Source organism: Calonectris borealis, chromosome 2 (assembly GCF_964195595.1).
Source record: "Calonectris borealis chromosome 2, bCalBor7.hap1.2, whole genome shotgun sequence".
In the NCBI taxonomy this organism is placed as follows: domain Eukaryota; kingdom Metazoa; phylum Chordata; class Aves; order Procellariiformes; family Procellariidae; genus Calonectris; species Calonectris borealis.
The window spans coordinates 153,594,309-153,619,227 of record NC_134313.1 but is presented as its reverse complement, the minus strand read 5'-3'; the positions used below and the strand labels follow the sequence as shown (position 1 = coordinate 153,619,227).

General features: G+C 36.3%; 1 protein-coding gene across 1 annotated transcript in view; it reads left to right on the top strand.

The window, feature by feature from the left end:
* The first annotated feature begins 2,360 nt into the window (after positions 1–2,360).
* MPP7 (MAGUK p55 scaffold protein 7) overlaps positions 2,361–24,919 on the top strand; it is a 110,315-nt gene continuing 87,756 nt past the window's right edge. Inside the window, exons 1-2 of the mRNA XM_075143982.1 lie at positions 2,361–2,459; positions 15,582–15,700. Of these exons, the coding sequence (XP_075000083.1) occupies positions 2,423–2,459; positions 15,582–15,700 (156 nt within the window). The 5' untranslated portion in view covers positions 2,361–2,422. The remainder of the gene's footprint in view (positions 2,460–15,581; positions 15,701–24,919) is intronic.

Sequence of the window (24,919 nt, the reverse complement as noted above, 5' to 3'; positions counted from 1 at the left end):
TTAGTATTGAATGATTTATCGTGAAATAAAGAAAAATAAAGAAACTGATCGAGTTTAAATACATGACATGTATGTAGATCAACAAGACTTTCCACATTTCGCAATGAACTTTTTTTAAGGAACTTGAATTTCTGATTGATAATAATGCACCTATAATGAGAATGCCTTGCATGTTTGTTTTGTTTTGGTTTTTTTTTTTTTAATAGATGAAAGTACTTTAAGCTGCATATAAATCAAAGATGTCCCATTAATAGTAAATCATTTTGGTTTAACCAGTTTCTTACACGTGTAAAAACTAAAAATGCCTCCATCCTTTGTACGGCTGTAGTGGTGTGCTCACACTGGGGACTGTAAGTGAGCTTAGAACATGACGTCTCCTTTCTGGGGCTTGTATGTGTTAAAAAGAAAACAAACAGAATTAATGCAAAGTGAATATGTTTCTTCTTAATTGGTACAGCATGTCCTTGGCTACGATGTCTTCTCCCCCCCCCCCCCTTTAAACTGCACCCTGGCTAGGTTTGCATATAGATGTTTTACAACTTTGTCATCATAAGACGAGCTTTCACTCTGAAATACTTAACTTCCTTATCTGTTTTAAATTTTAAGTTAATGGACTTTGTGTTGATTTGATGAATGTCAAAACATTTTTTTGGAAGCTGATGCTTTTTTAGTGAAAACTTACTTTTTTCCTTCACCACAAACTTTTATAACTAAAAAAAAAACCCTCAACCCTAAAAAAATCCTAATAGATAGTTTTTTAGGTTTTATTCGGTCCTTTTCATCATAGAAGAAGTTATCCAGGGCTGTAACTTCTGCTGTATTTGCCGCCTTAGAAAAAACTCAGATTCACTGGAGTTTGAAAGCTGACATGCAAAATCTTTCTTCGGGTAAATGCTTAGGGGAGGGAAAAAAAGAACTTTAAAAAGTTGCCAGACTATTTAAACTATAGGTTTATGCCTAGAGACGAGTTAACAACTAGCTTATATCTAATAATTGATTTAAAACTTACTAAACAAAATCTTGTGGATGGCCCTTAATATGTTGCAATACTTTTAGCAATGTGTGGATTTTTTTTTGGTGAAAAACAATTTTGAACAGCGTACAGTGTTTACAGCACCTGTATATTACTCTTCCACAGGACTGTTGCCAAGTACAAATGCGTCCAAAATATGCACTTTTGGAGCCAAGATGACTTCAAAAGTCATTCTGATTAATATGAATGTGTTTAAAAAAAAAAAAAAAACCAACAAAAAACAAACCAGCAATAGCAGCAGCAAAATGCTCTTCTATTTGTTTATTTTCTTCTGCTAAAGCAGAACTTTGCTGCTTTCTTTCTTCAAGGATCCTTCTTGTTTACTGAAATCTGGAGAAAACCCTTGTTTTCTGTTAGTTTCTACTTCCCCCTTTCCCTTCCTTCTCGCACATCAGCCCCTGCCCTGCTATTAGGAAACACTTCCAGTCTTAACTCTGAATTTCTTTTCACAAGTTTGTGTTCCAGTTTCATATTTTAACATAACCTGAATTTAAATATGTTCACCTATATTTGAAATTGGTTTTTACTTTTGTTACATTTGCTCTGAATTTTCCTCAAGAACTGGATAAACTAAAGACGCAAAATTTAGTATCAGTAGGCCTGTGCAATTATTAAAAAATATGTCTTAAAATACTGACTTTATAGAATGAATTACAGAAAAATTCCTTATGTGGTCTGCATGATAATGGCTGCATCAACTGCACGAATCAAACTGCTGTTTACCTTAGAGAAGTGTTTGTCCCAGTCCTGCTTTTTACACTTTCAGTTAAAATTTAGGTTATATTTCCAGATTACAAATAAAAATTGCATGTCAGATCGTAAATGAACTGAAAACAATTGAAAGGAGGTTAAGTAGGACCACTGAATAAATTACCATGTTAGTAAGCGATTTTTTTTTTTTCTGGGATGAGTAGTAGCAAAATTTGAGTGACTTAAATTATTCACTGTTTTAATAAAATAACCCTAGACTTTATTTCCAAAATACCTGACACGCTAGAATTAAAGAGTGTAATTTACATCAGAGAAATGTGTTAAATTATTTTTATAGCAAAATGGGATTATAGGCTAGACTGAAGAAAACAAAACCTGTTTCACCTGGGGAAAAAAATCTTAACAGTCATAAATAAATGCAAAGCACTTTGTTTTGAGAGTCTTAAATCAAAAGCTTATTTTGTGATAATGATTGGATTTGGTTAGCTGCAGTAATTTACAGTTTAACAGTGTTCTTAATTGTAAAATTCTGTTTCTGTTCTTTCTAGGAGAAACTGGGAGATAGCATAAATCTTCGTAGACAACTTGGCTGCAAGCAGTTAAACTGAAATTAACTTCTGCCTTCTGGCTGCAGAGTGCTACTCTGACGTTCCTGTGTGATACTCTGCAGACTAAATCATGCCAGCGTTATCAGCTGGATCTGGAAGTGACACAGGTACGCGAGCCAAGGAGGACTACATGTTTCCTCCAGATCTTATTTGTTAAGTCTACGGTCTCCGTTTCAAGAAATCATCAAATAAGATAATTAATTATGGTCTCAACAGATGCTTAATTTAACACTTAAAACATAACCTTTTCTCCCTGAAGTTGCTTTAGATATATGAAACACCACAGGTAAAATAAATTAATGTTTAAAAGTCCCCCACCATCTTCTTCCCCTCCATCCCCAACCCCCAAAAAAGAACAACTCCAAACAGATATTATGTATGGATCTGAAGAATTTGGATTCACCTCTGAGCACGGTTCCTACAATGTTAACTTGAAAAAGGAAGAGGAAAAAAAAAGATGATATCATACATGCCTTAATATTTGCAGCAGTCTAGACTATCCCCTCTGTGAGTTAGTTATCAGTGGAGTTATTTCTGAACACAGAGTATTTAGTTTTGACACTTCTTTAACAAATTAGGAGAAGAAAAATACTGTCTCAAGTTCTCTTCCTTCCCTTGCCTTCCACGTCAGAGTCCAGTTCCTATCACTGACTGCAGGCAGTGGGAGTGCAGATATGTAGCTTTCCATAGTTTTCAGCTTCTTCGTCGCAATATTAGGCTATATTCAAAGTTTAAATCTCATCTTGCTGTTATGCATACATTCTCTCTGTCTGACAATATTTTTGTCCCTGTTTTAGGGACAACTAAAGTTAGTATTTTTGCTTGATAGGTGATCCAGCTGAGGTTACAATACAAAGATCCCTGCTTTCCACCCCTGTGCTTGTTATTCTATGGGTGGAAAACAGTTTTATGTACAAGAAGTAACAGCAGGATTTTGAAAACGAAGAGGGAGATTTCAGGTCAGGAATCAAAAAAAAAAAAAGTATGTAAGGAACTGCATTTGATTCTTATTTTAAATAGACTGCACAGTGCAGTGATTTTTCTTCCACACTTCAGATCCATGTAAAATTTCTCTGAGATGAAAAGATTAATCTTCAGAGTTGGGTGTGTGTTTGTTTGTTTATTTATTACTGTGGGGAGGGAGGGTTGTGTTTGTTTTTATTTGCTTTTTTTGTCTCCCTATTCCTGTATTTAAGGTGTTTGACTATCATCTCACCAAACCCTACGTATCTTTCTTTTCTCCCTCTTCTCCCATAGAAATAAGTGCAGTTGAAGTTGTTTAGTATGCTAAAGCAGAATTTTGGAAGATTTGTCAGGGTCTACTCTGGGCTGATTTTCCACTCTGGATCTTTGCTTTTTTTTATCACGCAACCTTTTGTGTCCTTCTAAAACCCACCTTAATTTTTTTTCTTTTTTAATTATTTCTTGGCCAAATGCTTTCTGACATTTCAGAAGTCTCGAGAACATGTTGAGATGAACAGCAGGGGGATGTGTGATGACTGGTGCCTGATGCTGACAGTTTTGCTCGTTTTATTGTTTAAAGAAAGTTAATATGTCCAAAAGTAATAGTTATGGACATACTCTCTGAATAAAGAAAGAAAAGGGCTCCAAAAAGTGGAAAAAAATTCTAATTTTAAAATTGTGTGTTAAAATGTCTCTAAAAACATGTTTTACTGTGCTATTTAATGCATATGATGCTCCAAATACATGCTTAATAATTATGGTGTGTGATAAAACTCAACTATCTCCTTTCTCCCAGGAAATATATAGTAAAATATGATATGCACCATTAATATCTTGTTAAATAATACTGCTCGTTAAATCCAGTTTGTTTTCTGCTGCAAGTTGTAAATTGTTTCTTTAAATAAAAACTTTTGGAGGGAAAAGAGAATTATTTATTTTCTTCCACTTCCTTTACGGTATTTCCTAATGGGGATGATAGGTATTTAAGTATTTTTTGATTTATTACATCAAACTGTGCTTTCTGTCCTGGTTATAGTACAGGTGGTTTCTAATCAGAGCCCTGTTTTTCTGCTATTACTCTCACTCTTAGATTGCATTGCTTTTACTTTGTCAACAGACTTTTAGGGATGTCACCATGTCCTTGCAGCTGCTTCCTTCATATACTTATACATGCTTTTGTTATACCACCACGTTTTAACCTGTATATTCTTCTGAACACAGACCATGCCTATTAAATCAGTTTTGAGAGGCATTTACCAGACTTTAAACTATGATAATCAAAAGCATGGCTATAATATTTGCAATCTTTTGTTTAAAACATTTGTTTTAATTAATTTAGATTCATCAAGTGACTTTAAATTATTCTTGTACCTTACCAGTCTGATCTAGCTTCTTAAAGTTAAGACAAGACGAGAAAGGCTTATGTGTGTACACGTTTCTTTCTCTTCCACTCTCCATTAGGCATATAAAACCCCTATTTTTATATAATAATAAAAAAAAATTATTTGTTGTTTATAACACGTGCATGACCCTGCTCCTTCCTTAAGGCTTATAGTCCTGTCAGTGTCAGGTCAAAGTTCTCTTAAAGCAACCATCTTGAATGGACGGCTGGGCTCCCGCCTGAGGCTGCATCTGAAGCTTTAAATATTTTCAGTGTTGCAAAAGTCTGCTTGAACTCTGTGCGCAAGCCCATCAAATAGAGTTTGAAGACCGAGCAAGAAGACTTGCACTTTTGCAGGTAAAGCAAGTCTGCGAGATCTGGCATTCAGTTATCTGATATATTTAGGAAGATTTAAGTTTGCAGTCCTGGCTTCACAGCAGTTGATGGCAGCTTCGTTGCTGACTTTGATGGAGCCAAGATGACATCATTATGCTTTAAGTGTTGTTTTAGTGTGAAAAACATCATAAAATTGTTAGAGATTTCTTTCCTCTCAACCCTGTATCGAGCTTGCTCAGCTCACAAGTTTAAAAAAGCTGTTCTGTTTGTCCTTAAAAACTAGTGCATGAATGTGCAAAGCAGACTTTGTGTTTTTGATTCATGTATTGTCAGCAGGAAAATCACATTTATGTGCCAAGTTTGGCCACCGAGTAAAACTGTGTGAGATTGCTTAAATATAATGAAAGTCAGCAGCAGTTTTTGAATTTGAATATTGTAAATTATAGAAAGAAAAAATGTGCAGGGCTTACATTAGTTTCTTCTTGAGTACATATAGGAGCTAATGCTGTGCCAGATCATGGAGTTCTTTCAGTATTACAAGCCTGTAAAACTGAATACATGTTAGTTTTTTAAATTAAAAAAGCCCAACACATTTGATACTAACCAAATGGTAAGTTCACATGGCCTTTAAAATATCCCCAGTTTTGGTGTTTTCTTCTCTGTTTTGTAATAATACAAAATAAAGATACAAAATTTGTTCAAATCTCGGCTGTTTTTCCAAACTGCATTTTTAGTAGTGTATTCTGTGATTCTTCAAGAATTATCTCGACCTCTGATGCTGCATGCTGTTGATGTGGATGTACTGAACACTGGTAGAAATATTTTGCTAGAATATTATGTTGATATGATAGCTCCATAGTCCATATGGATTACCTCCCAGTGAAGCAAGACCACTGCAAGCAATGTGAAGTTCAAAGACGATTTTGCAGTCATCTGAACACGGAAAGATGCTATCCTGGCTTTTACTGTTTTCATATAGATGAATTTATTTACTACTACTGCATTTTAATCAGCTTGCCGGTTTTAACATAATCTTTTCTAAGAATGCTTGATAATGAAAAGGATAAAAAGGTGGAGAGGAAAAAAAGGAAACTAATAACATGAAGAAAAAGCTGAATAATTGGCTGAGCTGAGAGGGGGACATCAGAAACATCTGTAGGGGAAGAAGGACAAATTAAGCTGAAGTAGCTCAAGATTTTAGCCTTTTTAAACCAGTTTCCATAATGAGGAGGGAGATAGAAATCAGGGAGTTCTATTTTTACAGCCTGTTTAAAAAATGTAATAACATAAAATGGTGGCCAAAGATCTGGGCTCGTTGTTATGAGATGAAGAGAAAGGGGATTTAGGAGAGTGATGAAGGGAAAGATTCCTGGGAGTAGCTCTTCCGTCAGAGGCTGCCAGGGCGAAGGCTTGCAGGGTGATTGAATCCTGCTCCAAACTGCCTCTGCTTCCCCGCTGACGTGCCGCGGTGGAAACGGAGCAGTGGGAAAGCCGTTGCTCGCCTGCTTCACACCATTGCTTACGACTTAGGTGTGCTGCCACAAGTGTAGTATGTAAATGCCTTTGGCTGCATCATGATGTCAAGGCTACTTAAATTTCTCACCGTGTTGAAATGCACAGATAGGGCTAGATTTTCATGAAAACCGATACGCTAGCTGAGGCGAAATTTATACTGAATTAGTAAATAGAGCCAATATTTTACCGTGCATTCTTGAATTCTCCCCATCTCCAGCTGCCAGAGGCATTAAGTGGCTTGTAGGCTAATGTTAATATGAAAGATTTGGGAAAGTATGAGACGTGTGGCTAGCTTTAATTGCTCTCAGATTTAATTTTTAAAAATGTAACTTGCTGGTGTTGGAAAGGGTATTTATTTTGGTATCAACATATTTATGGTGACTGTTGGAAAACTTGTTCAAAGTAGAATGAAATTTCTCTAAACTGATCTGTTTTGGGTTAATATTTTATATTATGCTAGACTGATTCAGCAGTGTGGAATCAGAAAATGTGTGCAATTATATTTACTGATGGTAAACTCTTTAAAACTGTTACAGTTCTTGGACACAAATTTAAATTCAAATGGTCTGGCAGCTGCAACAATTTTTACTCAATTTTTTTTTTTTTTTTTTTTGGTGAGCAATGTGTAGTGGTAAATTTGAAAGTACGACAGCCTATATTGTTTCTAACCAGAGGTTTAAATGTATGTTTGTTGGACCGAAAGCTGTAATTCCACAAATGATTGACAGTTCCTAGTGATGCCACATGTCCTTTGCTGAGAGCAGACTGCCATGCTGTACCACGCAAGTGTAGCTGTGCCAGCGTCCAGGTTAGCTAGCTGAACATACGTATTGTGTACATTTACTGTCACATGAAAGGTTCTGTGACTTCTCAGCCCAACATTACGTCAAGTATTGGCTGATTTAATAAAACTAAAGCTCTTAATCTGAAGTAAATTTAGTACTACTAAGAAGTAGTGAGAAGCTTCTCTGCTAGCTGTTAGTTCAAATATAATTTTGCTTTTCAAATAATATATTGGTTTAAAAAAAAAACAACCACCCCCAAACAAACAACAAAAAAACCCCAACAAAAAAACCCCAACCAAACAAACAAAAAACACCTCAATGCAGCATATTAATCTTAGGGATAAACTATGAAATAGTTTAATTATTTCAAGTAGTCTCATTTTCTAAACTTACTTTCAAGATAAGATGGTGATGTACTTGACTCCTTAAACTTTTGTATGTTCCTATATACCTCTATAGACTTGTATATCAAGTGTATGTGTCTGTATGCATATATGACTGATGTAATGGCATAACTTGTTTTGAGTGTTAAACTTTAAACTCAGTCATACAGTGAATCACAACACTGAAATAATATACTGGCACGTTTTCGGTCATCAGTACTGCCTAGGATTGTAGGACTTTTTCTTCTGCTCTCAGGACGCAATATGAAAGGTTGAGATACATGGTAATCAAATGGTGTTTCCAGTAGTTTTAGGCACAACCGAGTTGAAAATAGTCTTGGCTTCTGTTGTTAGAAGTCTTTATTCAGTCTCTTAATGAGATATTGTGTCCTCCTTTTGCAGATGTAAAATGCCACATTTAGTATTCCTTGCCACCCCTCCCCAGTGCCAAGTCTCTTAACCTTGCAAACTGTGACTGAAGAGTTAAACATGGCGAGCATGCCCAGTGATATCTTAGCACTGGAATGAGTTTTCCTGACTGCCTGCCAGGTACTTGCTATTGCCTCCTCTAGTGTTGATGAAGATCTAGATAGAAATCCTAAAGACTCACCAAGCTGATGTCTATTCAAAGGACCAGTCAATTAGTCAAGGTTATTCAAGGTGTCGTAGTATGCAGGCTTTGTTGGAGGAGCCAAGAGTTTTTGAAAACAATAGGAATGTCAGATCTTTGTATGAGCTTTCCGCAAGCTGCTTATTAATTTGTGCTTAATAGGTCACTTTAAATCAGTTTTATGTGTGTGTTATTCTTGCAGATAATAGGAGAGCTTTTGAATACTCATGAAAGTACATTTTATGAACTTTCAAAGTATCCTTGTTGACACAGCGTCTACTAACTACATTTTGAGGTATTTCAATTTTGAAGCAGCTTTGATGAGCTGTACAAGCAAGAATTCTGCAGCAACAGTCTTGCCCTGTATGAATGCAAATAGGGATCAGCTATTTAACTCGCATCAGAACGTAACGGTATGTGGTATGCTAAATCTGAAATACACATGTTGAGACAACTCCTAAAAGACCAATAACTGTTTCAAACAACTGCGGATTCTTTAGGTCTGGGAGCCAAGTTCCAAAACTAAGGACTTTTCCATTTTTAAGGAAATAATATTTTTAAAAGTGGTGGGCTTAAATGATTGCTCGCTTTCAACATTTTCTGTCATAACGTTGTTTTAAGGTGGGTTAACAAATTACTGTAGCTTGGAGGAATAAAAATTAGGTACAACTTTTAAGTTAAAAGACTGTATTGCCCTTAGTGAGTATGTAATCTTGTTCTTTGAGGACACTTATGGCAAAATTCTTGTTTTCATTAGGAAAAAAATAGAACATTGACATTTTTATTGCTGTGCCATCCATAAGGATTTCAGCATTTTACTTTTTTTGGGAATTAGCAAATAAATCAAAACAGATATTTTTTCAAAGATGCTGATCACTTGTATGTCATGATTATCTAGTTACTCAGTATTCTGTACCTTTGAAAATGAGATTAATCTTTTTTTTTAAAACACTAAACTGCAAAATTAAAAAAAGGTACATGCTGGAATGAGTTAATCACTCTGGTTCTGCAAAGAAAAAATGTTAGTCTTTAACTTTTTGCAGTGTCAGGAAGCCCATATATTTGGTGGAATTACTTAAGAGAACATAAAAAAGAACTATTTGTAGCACATAAAATTGAGCACATAGTGGTCTTTTTACAACTGGAGTTTGATAGGACGGTGCAGTATGTCTATCCTAATGCATATGTGTACTGCATATGTTTTTATTTCAACCTGTGCATAAATACTGATCTCAAACTTCAGAATGAAATGATTTTCAATATTTGGTGTTAGTGACTGATTTTATTATGCAGCAGCAAGGATGTCAGAATGAGTGTTGCAATGCTGTTTGCTTTTGTCTAAGGCAAGTGTTGTCTGAGCCTTTATAGAACTGTAAAGTATAGTTCAAATGTGAAAAAATGTCAGCTTGTTATACATGGCAGCAAATGGTGCTGATTATTTTACCTTTGACAAAGTGGAAAATTTAAAGGTTGGTGTGTCCCATTTTATTAATATAATAAAATTTTACAGTGTTGTTCTGGGCTTAGATATATGTTCTTTAGTGTTTATTATCCCTCAGTTACTGTAAAAATTTTTGATTTGAAGTCTGGCATCATTGTTCAGAATGCTAATTCAGGAAATTAATTAACATATGAAAGCAAATGGACATCCATTTGTCTCCATTTCTTTCCTTACGCTAACCGAAACAAAGTTGGTGTTTTCTTGTAATATACAAGAGTGATGGAACGCAGAGACCATGTTTTTTATCATTTAGCACTAGTTTATAGCTTCCACAGACTTGTCCTAATAATGAAGCTATGAAGGATATGACAAGAATGGTGATATTAAATTTCTCTAGACTAACAGTAAATTTTTCCATTCTGATGTCAAGAATGTAGAGCATCTGGAATCTGCAGTGTGAGCGGTTCAGTGCGGGAACACTTTCATCAATTGCTTAGCCATTTATTCTCCTCCTAGGAACAAGCAGTCTTCTACAGAATATAACACTATGAAGGAAGCAATTTTCTAAAACTGGAAAAATTCTTTGTCCTGTTGTTTCTGATTTAAAAGCTTTCCATTGCTGCTTAGTCTTAAATCTTATTGCATGTGCAAATTTAGCGTACACATTTTTAAATTGGAATTGCCATGATTATACGCTTTGTTCTTCAGATAGAATAAAACTAAATTGTATTAATCAAGCTTAGGAAAAGCTGAATATACTCTGAAGACAGGAACTGCTTAAGTGTGTTAAAAGAACAAATTGAAATTTATCTATTGCCTTTTTAAGCAGGGACAGTGCTGAGTTTTCAAATATAGCTGGATTTTCCCTTGAAATTATTTCTTTAGTCCAAGCTGGTAGAATGCTACAAGCCTTATTCTGCAGCCATTTTATCTTACTTGTTCTTGCAACAAGTCCAAAATCTTCAGAGTAGTTTCTTTATCCATGACAAGCTGTTGTAAATTCTAGTTTTAGATAATGTATGTGTATTTAGATTATCTACATGCATATCGTTTATAGGAACTATTTATGTAGGCAAGGTTATCTACTTATTGGGTTTTAATTCCCTGCGTCACTTTCCTTGACTGAACTAAATTTCATGAAAAGTGTATTGTAGGTCCAGTATTAATTTATTACTTCTAAATTTCTTTATTCTTGAATCAGGTAATCAGATTTAATAGACTATATAAGCACCTTCAAACAACCCCCTTCCCGTTCCACTTTTACAAGAGTTTTATAGTACTCCTATGTGCAATGCTTGTCTCCTTTTATTAATATTTCCATGCTACAGGCTTTTACTTAGTTCACATAAGTGTTAGATGCTGTACTTAAATTATATAACATTAATAGAAGTAGGAGCACATTAGTATCTAAAACTAGGAGCTCCCTTGTTTATCTGGAATTGACTCCTATTACTGCCACAGGATTATGTGATCTTGTTTAATCTAGAAAGGGCCCTTTTTCCTTCTCCATTTCAATGATTTTGGAATGTCCAGGGATGATTACATTGTGATCTGTTGGTTTTTGTTGTGGTTTCCCGCCCCCCCCCCCCCCCCCCAGTTGGAGGGGACTTACATCCCCGCTTATAATTGCAAAATAGTCTTGCATCTCCATGTTTAAGGTCATTGTTAATTTCTTTTATGTATGCTCAGGTCTTCTGGGACCTTTGAAAAAATGATCTGCTTTTAAAAATCGAAGTAAATGAGTTTTTTCATGTGTAAGTCATGTTTACTTTACTGAATTTTGACACCTGAAGTATTTTGATACTAGAAAATCCCAGTGGGCATATGATTCCTTTTAAATATAAAAGCTGGTTAAATTTAGGCAAACTAGACTAAAAAAAATTGCAAGAACCTGAGTAGAATAGCAACAGTGTATAAAAAAAGCAAATTTTTTTTTTTTTTTTTACAAGACTCTTTATAGTGTTGCCAACATCAGGCATTAAAAAAAAACAGATTTTTTTTTTGACTTTTCATGATTTTTTTTAAACACAACTTCTAGGTACTTTTTTAAAAGCTTTTTTTGTGTGTTTGTTTAAATTGTGGGCATTTTTCAAAAAAATGTGTGCAAAATACTTTTTTTTAAAAGGAGGTCCATGCATGTCATAGGACTCAGGGAGGTGGGACTTTAAGAGAAATATCAAATTGAGACCAAGAGCACAACCGAGGCCTGGCAGCCACGTGCTTACAAAGGTAGCATTCAGCTCTGAGGTGCTGAGATACATCTCATTCCTTGGCTTACGTGATGAACATGCGTTTTTAATTTACAAAACAGTTCATCTGAATATAGAGGGTATACCTATGACCTTTTTGAAAGTTAATTTTTGTTTTTAGAAGTGATCAAAAGTGTTCAGTATAGCATCACTTCAGTCTTTATAATTGCTACTGAAAAGATTAAAAAAAAAATCTGGTTTCAACAGCCTGGCAGTATTAAAACCAGTGAGAAACCTGCATTTATTTCAGTGGCCTTTGGCTCTGGGGTGCAGAACCACCTGCGATGCTAGTTAGAAGTTTTGCAGGAGGTTTGAGATTGGGCTGAAGCAGTCTTTGCTGTTAAATTTGGATTACTTTTCTTGCCGCATGGCAGCATCTCTGTACAGCGACATCTTACAGGGCTGCAGAGATGTGAGCTACCGCCCTTCAGATGTTGGAAAGATGGATGTGACAAGTTATCAGATCTGGTAATTTAAATTAGGCCAATGTGTAGTTGCCAATGTAGTGGTTTCAACTTCATTACCAGTTTACAGTAACTTGACAAATTATATTGTCCCTACTATTATTTTATTTTAAAATCACTTTCTTTTAAATCCCATTTGCTACTAAAGTCATATGCCAGCCACAATTTTCACTGTTTCTTCACACTGCAATGAATAAGAACAGCACGCTGTGTAATTGAGAGACAAATAAAATGTGATGTTTTAGTTGGAGGGGGGTGTGTGTAGAAGAACCACGTACTGTTTTTCTTCGTATAAAAGAATAATAAAATAATAATTCACATAAAAATGTGAATGCCCATCTGAAAATTTTGGATTCCATGGTACCGGGCACCACAGAAGGAACAAGAGAAAATGAAGCTCTCTGTAAAGGTAAACCTTTACAAGTGCTAGCACCTTCTGCTGCCATTACCTTCTGTTTGGAAGGAGGCTATAGCTGAGTCATATGATTTGGAATTAATACAATTTTAACTTTAGACATATTCCGGATTTTTGTCTTCTGTTCTTCCCAGCTAAATACCCTGAGTCGTCCTTCTGCCTGATTTCCATTTGTCTCCTTGATTGAGTTTTTTTTATTCCTGGTTACATAGTGCTCGGTTTCAAGAGGAGTCTGAAGAGTGGGAGCGTGGTGTTCTCCAGCACGCTGCATGGCGTAGTCCTCGGGTTCTGCTGCTGCGGAGAAGGGCGGGATTCTGATTTCCTTCTGGCTGAAAGCTATAAACACTGGACTGTAGAGCCAAAGCAGGGCAGCACTACAAACATAGCCATGTGCTTGGATAAAACCGGTCAGCACTTGTCTAATTTTCTCCACTTTCCCGGGAGAGTTGCGTAGATTGGGTGCATTGCTGTCGAAGCTATCAGTAGCGCACTGGGGACATGGACACCTGTTTCCCTAGAAGGGGCAATTCAGGGCTATATGAACAAGTAAAGCCCACAGATGCTTTTGGGCTGGATATGGAAGCCTTAATGTGTGTAAGCACCTGCAGGGTTAGTCAGTCCTGGAGTGCTGGCAGGCGGGATTTTTCTCTGGGAGTTCTGTGCATAAAACCTAAGTCTCATTATAGGCAGATTCAGTCTCATTGTGTCACTACTGTAATAGTTAATCCATCAGGAAACACGAACTTTCATTTTATTTTCACTGGGGTTTTAATTATCAAAGCTTTTAGGAACAAGTTACAAGGATAGAATAGTTTATGGTTGATTATATGTGAAATGTAAGCAGATCTGATGGATCAAGGAAAAGAAAGCTTACTCTGTTATATATCTCTTATTTGAAGGGAGTGGCTGAAGTTAATATTTTCTTTCTTCTCAATGGCACATGTGAATTGTTCCTAAGCAGTTATGTCACAGTGTAAGCTTACATTGAACTTTCTATTCCATTTTCTAACAACCTTCAGGTTACTCTGAAGTAAATGAATTTGCAGTGACAAAAGTGGCTATGTGCAGAAATATAAGGCTGATTGTAAAGAAATTTTAAAATTTTCTAAATGAAAATTATTTTGAAGTATAAATTGCGTGATAAAAACAATGATTTTTGCTAAGTGCTGAAGTTCTAATAGTCTGGAAAGTCGGAGCCAAGAGTCCCATTCAAACCTCTGTTCTCTGGATGTTAGCTCAATCCCTGACTGTGTGAAAGACTCAGCATTCTTTTTCTATCCATGCAAAATTGTAGTGGTTTGAGTTGTATCCTCTTTTTGCAGTATTTCTGAAGCATAAACAAGAGCAGATTTAAATAAAAGCAAGATTCTAAGAGAAATGAATGTCAACCACCAAAAATGCTTGGACCACAAGAAGAATGTATATGGAAGAAACTTTTTTTTCCCAGAAAGGCAGTAAAAAGACAAAAATGTTAAATAATCGGATCCCGAAGGCGCTGTATGTAATTTTGAAAGGGATATATAGTGCCTGGAAAGGTGGTGAAATCATGTTTACTAGTAAATATTCTAAATCATAAGTTTTAGGGAGATAATAGCCATAATAACGATAGGTAACCTATAACTTACAACAGTGTTCTTTACCAGTAAACTATCTTGTAAATTTGTCCTTGTGATGAACAGCAGCACTTACTCAGACTAAAAATAATAGCAGGACCGTGTATCTTGGATCCCAGGAGACTATTGGTGTTTTTGTAGACAGCAGACAGGAGAAAAAGGCATTTTGTCCTTTTTACCCCAAGTAATCCCACTGGAAAATTAAACATGTGCTATGAATCGATATCAACCCATGCCAGGTTACCTCCCTAAAGAGGGCTGCTGCAAACACTGTTGCTACATTTCTTGGACAGCAGTTTGATGGCCTGTGTGCATGATGGATATTTTATGCTGTATGCTACTGTGGAACAGTGTGCTACTGTCTGCCCCTTGGAGACTGCTGGTGAGGTGTGCCACAAATAACCGGGAACAGCAATTGCTTTAACCCTATGGAGAATCTCAAATACCTGCAAATTAAAAATGTTACTGAAATATTTCTGTGTGCGTGTGTGTCTGGGAAAACTGTGTTGGTTTTGGTTTTTAAGGTTTAATCCTGCAAAACAGAGCAGTTCCTTTTGTCTTGCTGTGGATTCCTACTGAACACAGGATAAAAAAAAATATTAAGCAATATATTAGCAAGAAATATTTAGAGAAACCACGAACCTTTTTTTTAATGGACCACCCTATCCAGTTTCTGTTCTTTTAAGGAAGTTTTTCCTATTCATGACTCATTTCACTCTTTGGCTAACAACAAGGGAAATGGAATAACGATTAAGCAAAGGAATGTATGTTTTTTTCTGGTTTTGTCCTTTTCTCAAAACCTTTATGAATTTTCTGCATAACCTTGTGTAAATATATATGGATGTAGAAGCTTGACAACTGTGACAAGGTAAAAAGTACACTGCTAATACTTGCTTCTTAGTATTTTTTTTAAAATGTTCCTTTTGGTTCTACAAGTTAATGTTATGCTGGATTCTCCAGGCTCCCTATTCAGTTAAAATGACATGCTCCAGGCAGCCAATTACACAGAACTGTTAAGTGAGATTAATGAGATCACCCCCAGATTACACTTTGTGTTTTATTTTCATTTTATAGGTCTGTACGAGCTGCTGGCTGCATTGCCAGCCCAGCTGCAGCCACATGTGGACAGCCAGGAAGACCTGACCTTCCTCTGGGATATGTTTGGTGAAAAAAGCCTTCATTCACTGGTGAAGGTAAACCACATTTAAGTCAGATTCTCTTTGAGAAGAGCATATGGAAAAATGTTTTGAGCGCCATCTAGTAAACCAGTGATCAAACTGTTGCTCAGTGAAGACAAAACAGCCTTGTTTTAACTCTGTTTCTGTCAGGGGTGGAAGTTGTTAAATAAGATTCTACCAAAAATACATAGATGATTTCATTTAAGAGTGATGTTTTGGCAGTGTAATGCTAATGCAGCAAACATATGTTGTTTGCCCTTGTTTAGAAAAAAAGAGAACGAAATAGTAGCAGGAAATCTGAGACTTCTTTATGGTCAACATTCAAGACCTGGAGTTTAGCTTAAATAAATAAATGTTCACAGTAAAAATTAGAAGGAATATATTTTCTGAGGTCAAGTATGGCAACAGTTCAGTAGCCACATTAATTTAAAATAATTTCCTTTAACAAAGTCAACTGAAATTCTAGTAAGCTGTTTCTTTTATTGGCTTGCCTCCATTTAAAATTTTGTTTTGCACATAAATATGTTGGACTAAAGTACGACCTAAAATAAGTTTGGAAGAATACTTCAGTAAAGTGTCCTGCTATGAAAATGATCAGCAACAAGAAATCAAAGCATGCCATGGGAGTATGCAGAGCTACCCCGATAATGTTAGAATTGCTTATAGCAGAAAAATGAGACCAATCAGCTGGTTAGAAATGTTCCACTCCTACAAAGCAGTAAGTATGTCTTCAGTCTCCCATACAGAGCTAATTCATGCTGGAAGGAAATTCTGAGGTCTCAAATGAGTCAGTAGGTGGTAGTAACACGTGCCGTGAATATATCCAGACTCGCACATAACTGAGCAGAATTTGTTACTCTTGTCAGTCATTGATCTAGAAGAAGCTTAAAATTGGGATTATTTCAATGTAGGTTTTAAGAGTCATCTTTTTCCATTTCTTTCAGCTATCTTATTCCAGAAAAAGATGTCATAATGTTGATACTTGGCCAAAATTATTTTCAAATTGGCTGAGAATTTACATATAAAATAAACACAAGTACTCTCTGGTAGTTGATACACAAAACCAACAAACAGAGGAACAGTGCTTGGCAATAGTCGCTTGCCTAAGGAATTTCATCAAAGTTTCTAAAATGCGGTGATTTCCAGACTCCGTACTGCTTTGCTGCAGCTGTCTCTTCAGGTGGCTAAGATGATCACTGAAAGGGGAACACTGGTTTTCTTTCTAATATAGGCTGACAGTGGTGTACATCTAAGCAAAATGTTAAGTCAGTAGCTAAATCAGTTTTCTTTCTGGATTGGAAATGAAAGAAGGCTGCTTTGAAAATGAGCGTCGATCTGCAAAACATTGAAATGTCAACGTTTGCTCTAATTTTCTATTGAGGCAAAATCTAAATCTTTTCAAACTTGTTCACTTGCTCCCTTTTGCCCCTTCCCCCAAAAGAAGACAAAGATAGAACAACAGCAACTATTTTACTCACCTTGAGTATACTCTCAGTTTGGAAAAGTTGGCTCTTCTAGTTGCGTGCCCTAGTTACCATGTTGTTTGTTATTGCGGGGTGGATTGGTCTTTCTGATTCTAGCAAAAAAGAATTCATGAGAAAACTTTCTTGAGGGAGATAGAAAGTTTTGGGGATCAGTGAATGGTGGCTTTATTCTAGTTACAACAAGAACACATTGAAGTATTCCAACCATCTTTATTATTTATCTTGTCTGTTTTAGGTCACGTATTAAATGTACATGTAACTCTGACCCTGTGAGCAGTTCTTTTAATGTCCTATTAAGTCCCACACTTAAAATAGACTTAATTCTTGAAACTGCATCTTTAGTGTTCACTAGTTGCACTTCTTTAATATGCCATACTAATTTCATTCAAAAGACAAAGTTTTTCAATTATAAGAATTGAGACTATTAAGAGCATCTGGTCTGACCCAGAGCATATCACAGGCTATTGAACCTCACCTTTTGATTTCTGTGGTGTTCGGTTGTAGAAAGTAGGGCGTGAAGAGCTTTCAGAAGGTTATCTAGTTCATATCCCTGCCCCAAGACGGGCTTAACTGCATCTGAAACTCATGGTATTTGTTTGACCTTTAACACATTTTTTTGGAAGAATTATTCAGTATCCTATCAAGTTTCAGAGAAGGCAGTCCATAGCCTTTTTGGAAGAGAGCTGTAAGAGCAGAAGAACGAACCCCATCTGCCATAGTTTTTCCCTGTTACAAGGTTTCAGAAGTGCCAAATCTTTCTTTCTGGGTTCTGGTGTCTTATTTGAAAGACTGTTTTTCCTAGCAATAACTTCTTAAAGTCAACTGTACTTGCAAAGACAAATGTTTTTAATTCCTCAGGCAGAGAATGATGACAGATATTTTGTAATAAAAAAAAAAAAAAAAGAAAAAGCACTAGCTTAGAGCCAAGGATGTTGCGATCCTGGTATGTGTCGGTTTTAGAAGAAAATGAGCATGCGTATACTACTAATTAGGCACCAATATTTCTCTATTTCAGATAGACACACTGTTTCATAAAAATTTCTACGCTGATCTTCTTACCTTTAATAATTTCAAATATTAGAAAAGAGCTTTTTTCCTAAGTTATAAAATGGATAAAAAGCTCCAAATTACTTGAAAGGTTTAAGTATAAAATGAACGTTCTACTTTTTCTACAGGTATTCTATGTTTTATGGGTATTTAATTATCATAGTTTTCTGTATGGTTGTATACAATGGCATATGGTTTGCTATTCTGGCACTCTTAATATTGAAAAGAAAGGAAAAAAAAAAAAAGCCTCAAGCCTTGTCTTGGAGTTCTCTTCATTCAGTATTGTTGGACAGAAATCTCTTTGTGAACTTGGATCAGTCTGAGCTGTTCTAAGAAGTCAGAAATGGAAAAGTTGTATTAGATCATCCAGTCCATTCCCCTGCAAATACTGGATTGTTCCCTACAGTACATTCCTATTGTAGTAAGTAAAACCAGCAAAAACTGATGCAACTGTTCTTGCTGTCCTTTTTCTCAATAAAGGAATCTGTTGATTAGATTTTAGTTTGTGAAGTATAGAGAAGAGGGAACCCACAACCATTGTTGACAGTTTGGAAGAGAAAACTGGCTCTGGATAGTGAATGTTTAAAATTTGTCTCTGCTTCCCTCAATTTGTTACTTCCTTGTCTTATTACACGACTCTCTTAAGTTCTACCAAAAATCTTCAGCCATCTCATTACTTTTTATATAGCAGAGATCCCAGTAATTCTGTAGAGGTTTATAGAAAAGAAACATGAAGAGATGATCCTTCAGGGTAATTATGAGCACTAATGTAGCTGAAACCTGAAATAGTACACATGTGCGCTGCTTGGATTTTTTTTAGAGGAACAGAAGGGATAAATAAAGATCTGTTCTAACTACTCTTAGCTTATTTTTAGAGCAGCTGCAAAAATTTCCATGTGTGTTTGCTTGCTGTTAGTGCACTGGACACATGTTTTACTGTTTGTCTGTTTAGCTCCAAGATGAAGCTTCTACTTGCGCTGTCGCCTTAAACATTTCTGTTTGTGGATGTAATGCCCAAGGATTGAGTCAGCTTATCTGTTGGGCTGCTACTGAAGTATTTCTTAACCAATTGCATTTTACTGATTGGTTTTGGCCAGCTCAGAGCAGGCACAGTTCTTTAGCCCTTATGGTAGTTTGCATCAAGAAAAAGAATCCACAGCAAGTGGTGTTGCTGTTCCCTTGATAGGGAAGCGTTTGTACATCCAAAAAGCAGTATGTGGCACTGGAAAAGAAAATAACTCCTGCAAAGTAAGGAATATTTGGTGAATCTAGTCCGATTTTTTTTTTTTTTTTTTAATAACTGCATAGTATTTTGGTAGCTGGCCCTGTAAGACCTTAATTTGTGCTAATTTTCTATAAGTTTCACCTGGATATGACTTGGCTTGAGGTTCTGAGAAATTATTTATATGCGCTAATGTTTGTCCATGTTGATGGCTAACTGCTTTTTCTAAGTAGTCTAATCTCTAAAAATAAAATAGTTGAGTGTATCCTGGTGTAATTTCTTTGGCATGTAAATTGAATCATATGATTACATAGCCCAGATTTTACAATCATTGTGGTGCACTGGAAATTTTCAGTGTGAAGACTCAGATTTTTCAATGTGTAAATGTAGCTGCTTTCAGCCTACTGTGGTTCCTTTGTTGGTAATGAGAAAAATAGAGATAGCATTTGAAAAAAATGAGCTGACTAGGGCAAAGCAAAAGGGATTGATTTGGCACATGTTTACAGTGATAAAATCAAGCATCTGCAAATGATGTGCTAAATCTTCCGTCTGGACTGGTACAAGCCTAGTTCATAGGCAAGTTTGTATACACTCTTTTAGTTTTTACCCAGAGCTTTACACACAAACTCCATGTAAAAAGCTGTTAATCTGTAGGATGAACAACTTTGCATCTACAGTACAGAATCAGAAAATCTCAATAAGGTTTCATGGCTTGTTTCATGTTAGAGGATAGACTAACTCATAACTGTCCAACCTTTCACCTGGGAACAGCTATGCAGGTTCTTTTGGCACTCAGAGGGGTCGTATGGTGCAGCCTCCCCTACCCTCTGATGTGTCAGACATTCTGCAGCCAACATCCAGGTGTGCGCTGCACAGATCATGTGTGTTCACCTCCCGCGTCATGCATCCGAATGGGGAATGCTCCTGCCTGGGCATGAGCTCAAGCATCCCCACATTTGGATCTTCTTCCCGAAAGAACTTAGAGGAAGCAGACTTCAGATTATATGAGTTGTTCCGATGAGTCGTGTGTGACAGCTAATTGTTCTGAACTCATTGTTCTGGATGGTTTGATGGGGATGACCAACAGACGGAGGGAATGATATCTGCATGCCTGTCAAAGGACCAGGAGGGTGGTGGTGGCTGAGGAGGATGTATTTAGATAGTGTAAGACCTGAGCATGACACAATGATATGGAATGAAGGTTGGAGACTGTGCTGAGATGGAGTTGACTTTCTTCACGGCAGCCCAATGTTAATGTTGACTGCTTCCGTACTTCAAGTTTAAAGCTGATATTGAAATATTTTTTGCTGAACATACAGAAGTTATTTACTTTCCCATTACTTTGTTCTTTATGTACACTTTCTCCAGAACTAACATTTTTACAATCTTCATAATTTATTGTTGAAACTGTCTGAGTCTACAGGTCACAGCTCCTCTTTTTTTTTTTCTGTTAACCGTTATGTTATATAGAAGGTGAAGAGAGAGGGTGTGTTTGTGAGGGGATTTTGATGGCTAGTATGTTTGCACCTGTTAAGAGAATGGTGAGGGGGGGTTTCTGATTTGAGGGCTACCTCAGGAGCTCAGAGGAGCTGCATTACCCAAGAGCAGCAAGCCTGGAAAATGCACTAGAAGAAAGCGTGGGTCAGTAAGGGGGACTGGGGATTGGTAGACCATAGGTGGCACCTTACCTCCAATCAAACAGAGTGAGTGGATTGTGGTTTCAGGGGAAAGCGTTGTAGAATTGGAAAGGTGTACGGAATGGAATTACTGGAACTGATAGCTCATTCACTAAAAAGTTGCTTTGATAATTCAAGTCCTTAAGGTTCTTTACTGCTGAGTTCTCAACCATATTTGTTTTAAAAAATCTGTGCCTCCCCAGTAAATGGAATAGGCTCCAGTTCTGTAAATTCATGTGGAGGTCTGAAGTGCTGTTTGCTTTGGAGATGGGAAAAAATGAAGAAAAAGGCGGTGTGAGTAAGCATTTACCACCTGGCCATCTGGAGGAGGAGGTGTGAGTGTGGTGGTTGGCAGCTGGTAACAATTCATGGCCAATGAAAAATAATTGTTCTTCATGCTCTAGAGGAGAATCAGGCAAGGTTGCTTCTTATGTTATAGTTTACATCTTTCAGTCAGAGAAAGCATGCAAAACCTACTGATGGCAAGAGTAAAGCAATCACTCCTGTTATGCAGACTGTCCAAATAATGCACAGATGTGGTCCGTTGTGCCGGTTTGAAAACTTTTACTATTTCTGGCAAGGGGAGAAGGAGTTTACTATAGCTGAATTTATTAATACTGAGGTATTAATACTGAGGTCTACCACCACTAGATAATAGGTGGTAGTTATTTGTCATTCTTTAAATCCAGATCATCATAGATCTAGGAAATCTTAATTTTTGTAAGGATGTCTTCGTTGCAGGAGGCGCGTGGTACAGTCTTTCCTCAAATCCTTTTGGCAAAACACATGATATGCAATGTTTTCAGCCCGAGAGAACTATCTAGCAGTAAGGTATATATGGACAGTACTAGGATACTGAATCTGCAACGAAATATGAAAGCTGCATGGAGAAGATTTAAGGCTTTTCTTTTTTTTTTTTTCTCATTGTCTGGAGAGGAAGCTTGATCTCCAGTTAACTTTTGAAGCTTCCTGCATGAGTTGTATGTACAGAATATATATGGAGGAGTGCTAGAATTTCAGTGCTTTTCTCATGCAAAGTATTTGTAGGTAATGGTCTAATTCATAAACTGAAATATAGACTTGCCACATGCTTTCTGCTTACCTAAGGATGAAAATTATTGAAAAAATAATGCTCTGTAAGAAAGCCTCTTGATGACTGACAATAATTTGAATTCGCATTTGGAGTGTAATTACTCCAAACACTGAAGCAATGAGTCGTTTTGCTTCCATCAAAATTATTGCATTCAAAAAAAGTGTAATGCAAGGTGTTAGTCCTTATAAAATGCCACGTAAATTTAAAGTGTTACTTTTGAAGCCAAAGTGATTTTTTTGAGACTTGCTCAATCGCCAGCAACTGAAATCTGCAAGTAAGGAGATCGCTCTTAGCTGGAGGCAGTCAGCTGCCTTTAAACTTAATTTCCATGGGAACAGTGATCAGATTAATCAAAATAAGGTAATTGAAGTTTTATAGAAAATAGTACAGAATCTTTACTTTATTGAGGCTGATATTGTTTCCATGGAAACATTAGGGAAAAGGTAGCTAGCAGCCAGGCGTTAGGCAAACACTTGCTTCTCTTGTTGAGATTGGGGGGGTTTCTGGTTCGTGTGTGTGTGTGTTGAACCCTTTGACTTGTTTGTGCTCTTATTGTATAGAAATGGAGTACATCAGGTAATAACTGGGCAAAAATAAGCAAAATAAAAATGGATTCCTGTTTGAAATCATAGCTAAACCCCCCGACTTTCCACATATTATAACATGTAACAGGTTTACTGTTTCTTCTCTGAGTAAAGACAAAGTTGTTTTGCCATGTGTGTTCACACATACATACCTGTGCTTATTTGTGCCTTTAATAAAGTGCTAAAATGCACCTCCAATTTATTGAAAAAGTGATCAGGCATAGCTTTGGACGGTGTAACCTTGTTTATAAGAAGATGCACGTCAAGTTAATGCCAAATGGATGGGTTAGTGCTGTTGTGGTGAAATACGAATCCTATGTGATGGTTCAGCTAAGAGAATTTGTTATAATTGTAGCTAATAGATCGTTTACTAGGAAACAGACAGCTAGTGGACATAAATAATCATTTTGTCCTGAAGTCTGTTGAATGGGTTCTCCTGTGGTAAGTACTTTTTTGTATTTTTTTCATATGTTTTTATTTTGTACTTTTTGGTGGAAGTTTAACTGGATACCTAGTGTTAACTTCTTTGTCAGAAGTTTGGTCTCTCCAGCATCTTGCAGTTTCTACATCAGAGTTGCTAATATGTTTAATAATAGACACTTGCAACTTTTAATCTAGATTTTTGTAAGGAAGTCCTGTTCTTGTCATCAACTCCTCCTTTCAGCCCACTTTGTTAAAAATAATAATAAGAAAACAATTCAAAGATCAGTTTCCAAAGTATCAATTAAACTGTCTTGTTGACAGTTTAGTCTCATAAAAGCTGTAGAAGTTGGGTTGATATCAGAAGTCTTTACAGGTATGGTGTACCAACAAACTTTTGAAATGAAAAATAAAGCAGATAAGCTTATTAAATCAGAGGTGTGAAGTGTTGGTCTATGACTATTACTTGAAACTTGTGAATAAATCAGTGCTTTGGAATGTGAAAAAAATTTGGTTTAGGTTAAAATCCAGACGGAGGCATTTTTTTGGATCAGTGGTAATTGATTTAAAGTTTCTGCTGGGAAACCTCCAAAGAGTAGCAGAAATCCAGCCAAAATGTACTGGACCTAAAAGAAGTAAATCAATCCTTCTAAGACAAATAGTTTGTAATTTCATTGTTACCAAGGGGGCAATGTACCAGTCTGGTGACAAAACTGGTGCAGCAGTTCGAAGAGAAGTTTTAGAACCCAAATCTATGCTCATACCCAGATTTTTCTTGTCTTATGAAGCTTGTACAGTATTTATTTAACCAAAGTGATACATTTTTTGTCTATGATACTGAGGCCAATCAAAGGTCTCGTAATCTGCTCAGTAATAGTAGTCTGATAAATCCAAGACATCCAAGGATAATGTAATTTTAAACTGTTTTTCTACAATGTTCTTTTCCCTTGGACCAGAAGTTCTGCGGCAGAACATGTGAGGGAGTGTTTAAAACAATTTTTTTTGTTACTGTCTTGGACTATTTTCCTTTTAAGAACAGAAAGTCATAACTACCCAAACAAGCCTCTGCAATGCAAAAACATTGTAAGAGTTAAGAAGGATGTGGTAGTTATAAAATCTTCTTGAAGCATGGAAACTGATACAACAAGATTTAACACAAGTCTTAAAAATAAGATTTAGTAAAAATGTCTGCCTGTGTTTCCTACCGGCAGGTTTTGTTACTGCTTATGTTAACTTTCCATCTTTTGTTTTGAAATCTTGGTTGTATCCATTCTCCACCTAATCCTTGTGAAGATAATTTGTAGTGTTCAGTAACTGTAATGTTAGGGAATATGTGTAATATTATATACATCCTTACTATCTTTCTTTCTTTGTATGAGGTACAGGCATACATGCACAGTTTTTACTCATCTTTTCTTTTTCTGTTCCCCATTACTTTTCTTTCTTCTGTGCCACCTTAAGCACTTTTTTTAAAAAACTTTTTTCACTCATCTCTCTTATAACTCTTTTTTTCCTTTTTAAAGCATGGAGAGAAGAGAGCAACATAGTATGCTCCACGCGCACTGTTCCTTTAGGCTTACAGATAGCATTGTTTGTCTAGCACTGTTCTCTTAACCACAGGTTGTTTCTCTAATAGCCATTTCTGTGTATCTTCGTAGAATCCAGTGCTCTCTTTGCAGGTGTGGTGATGTCAGTGGACGTTCACTTC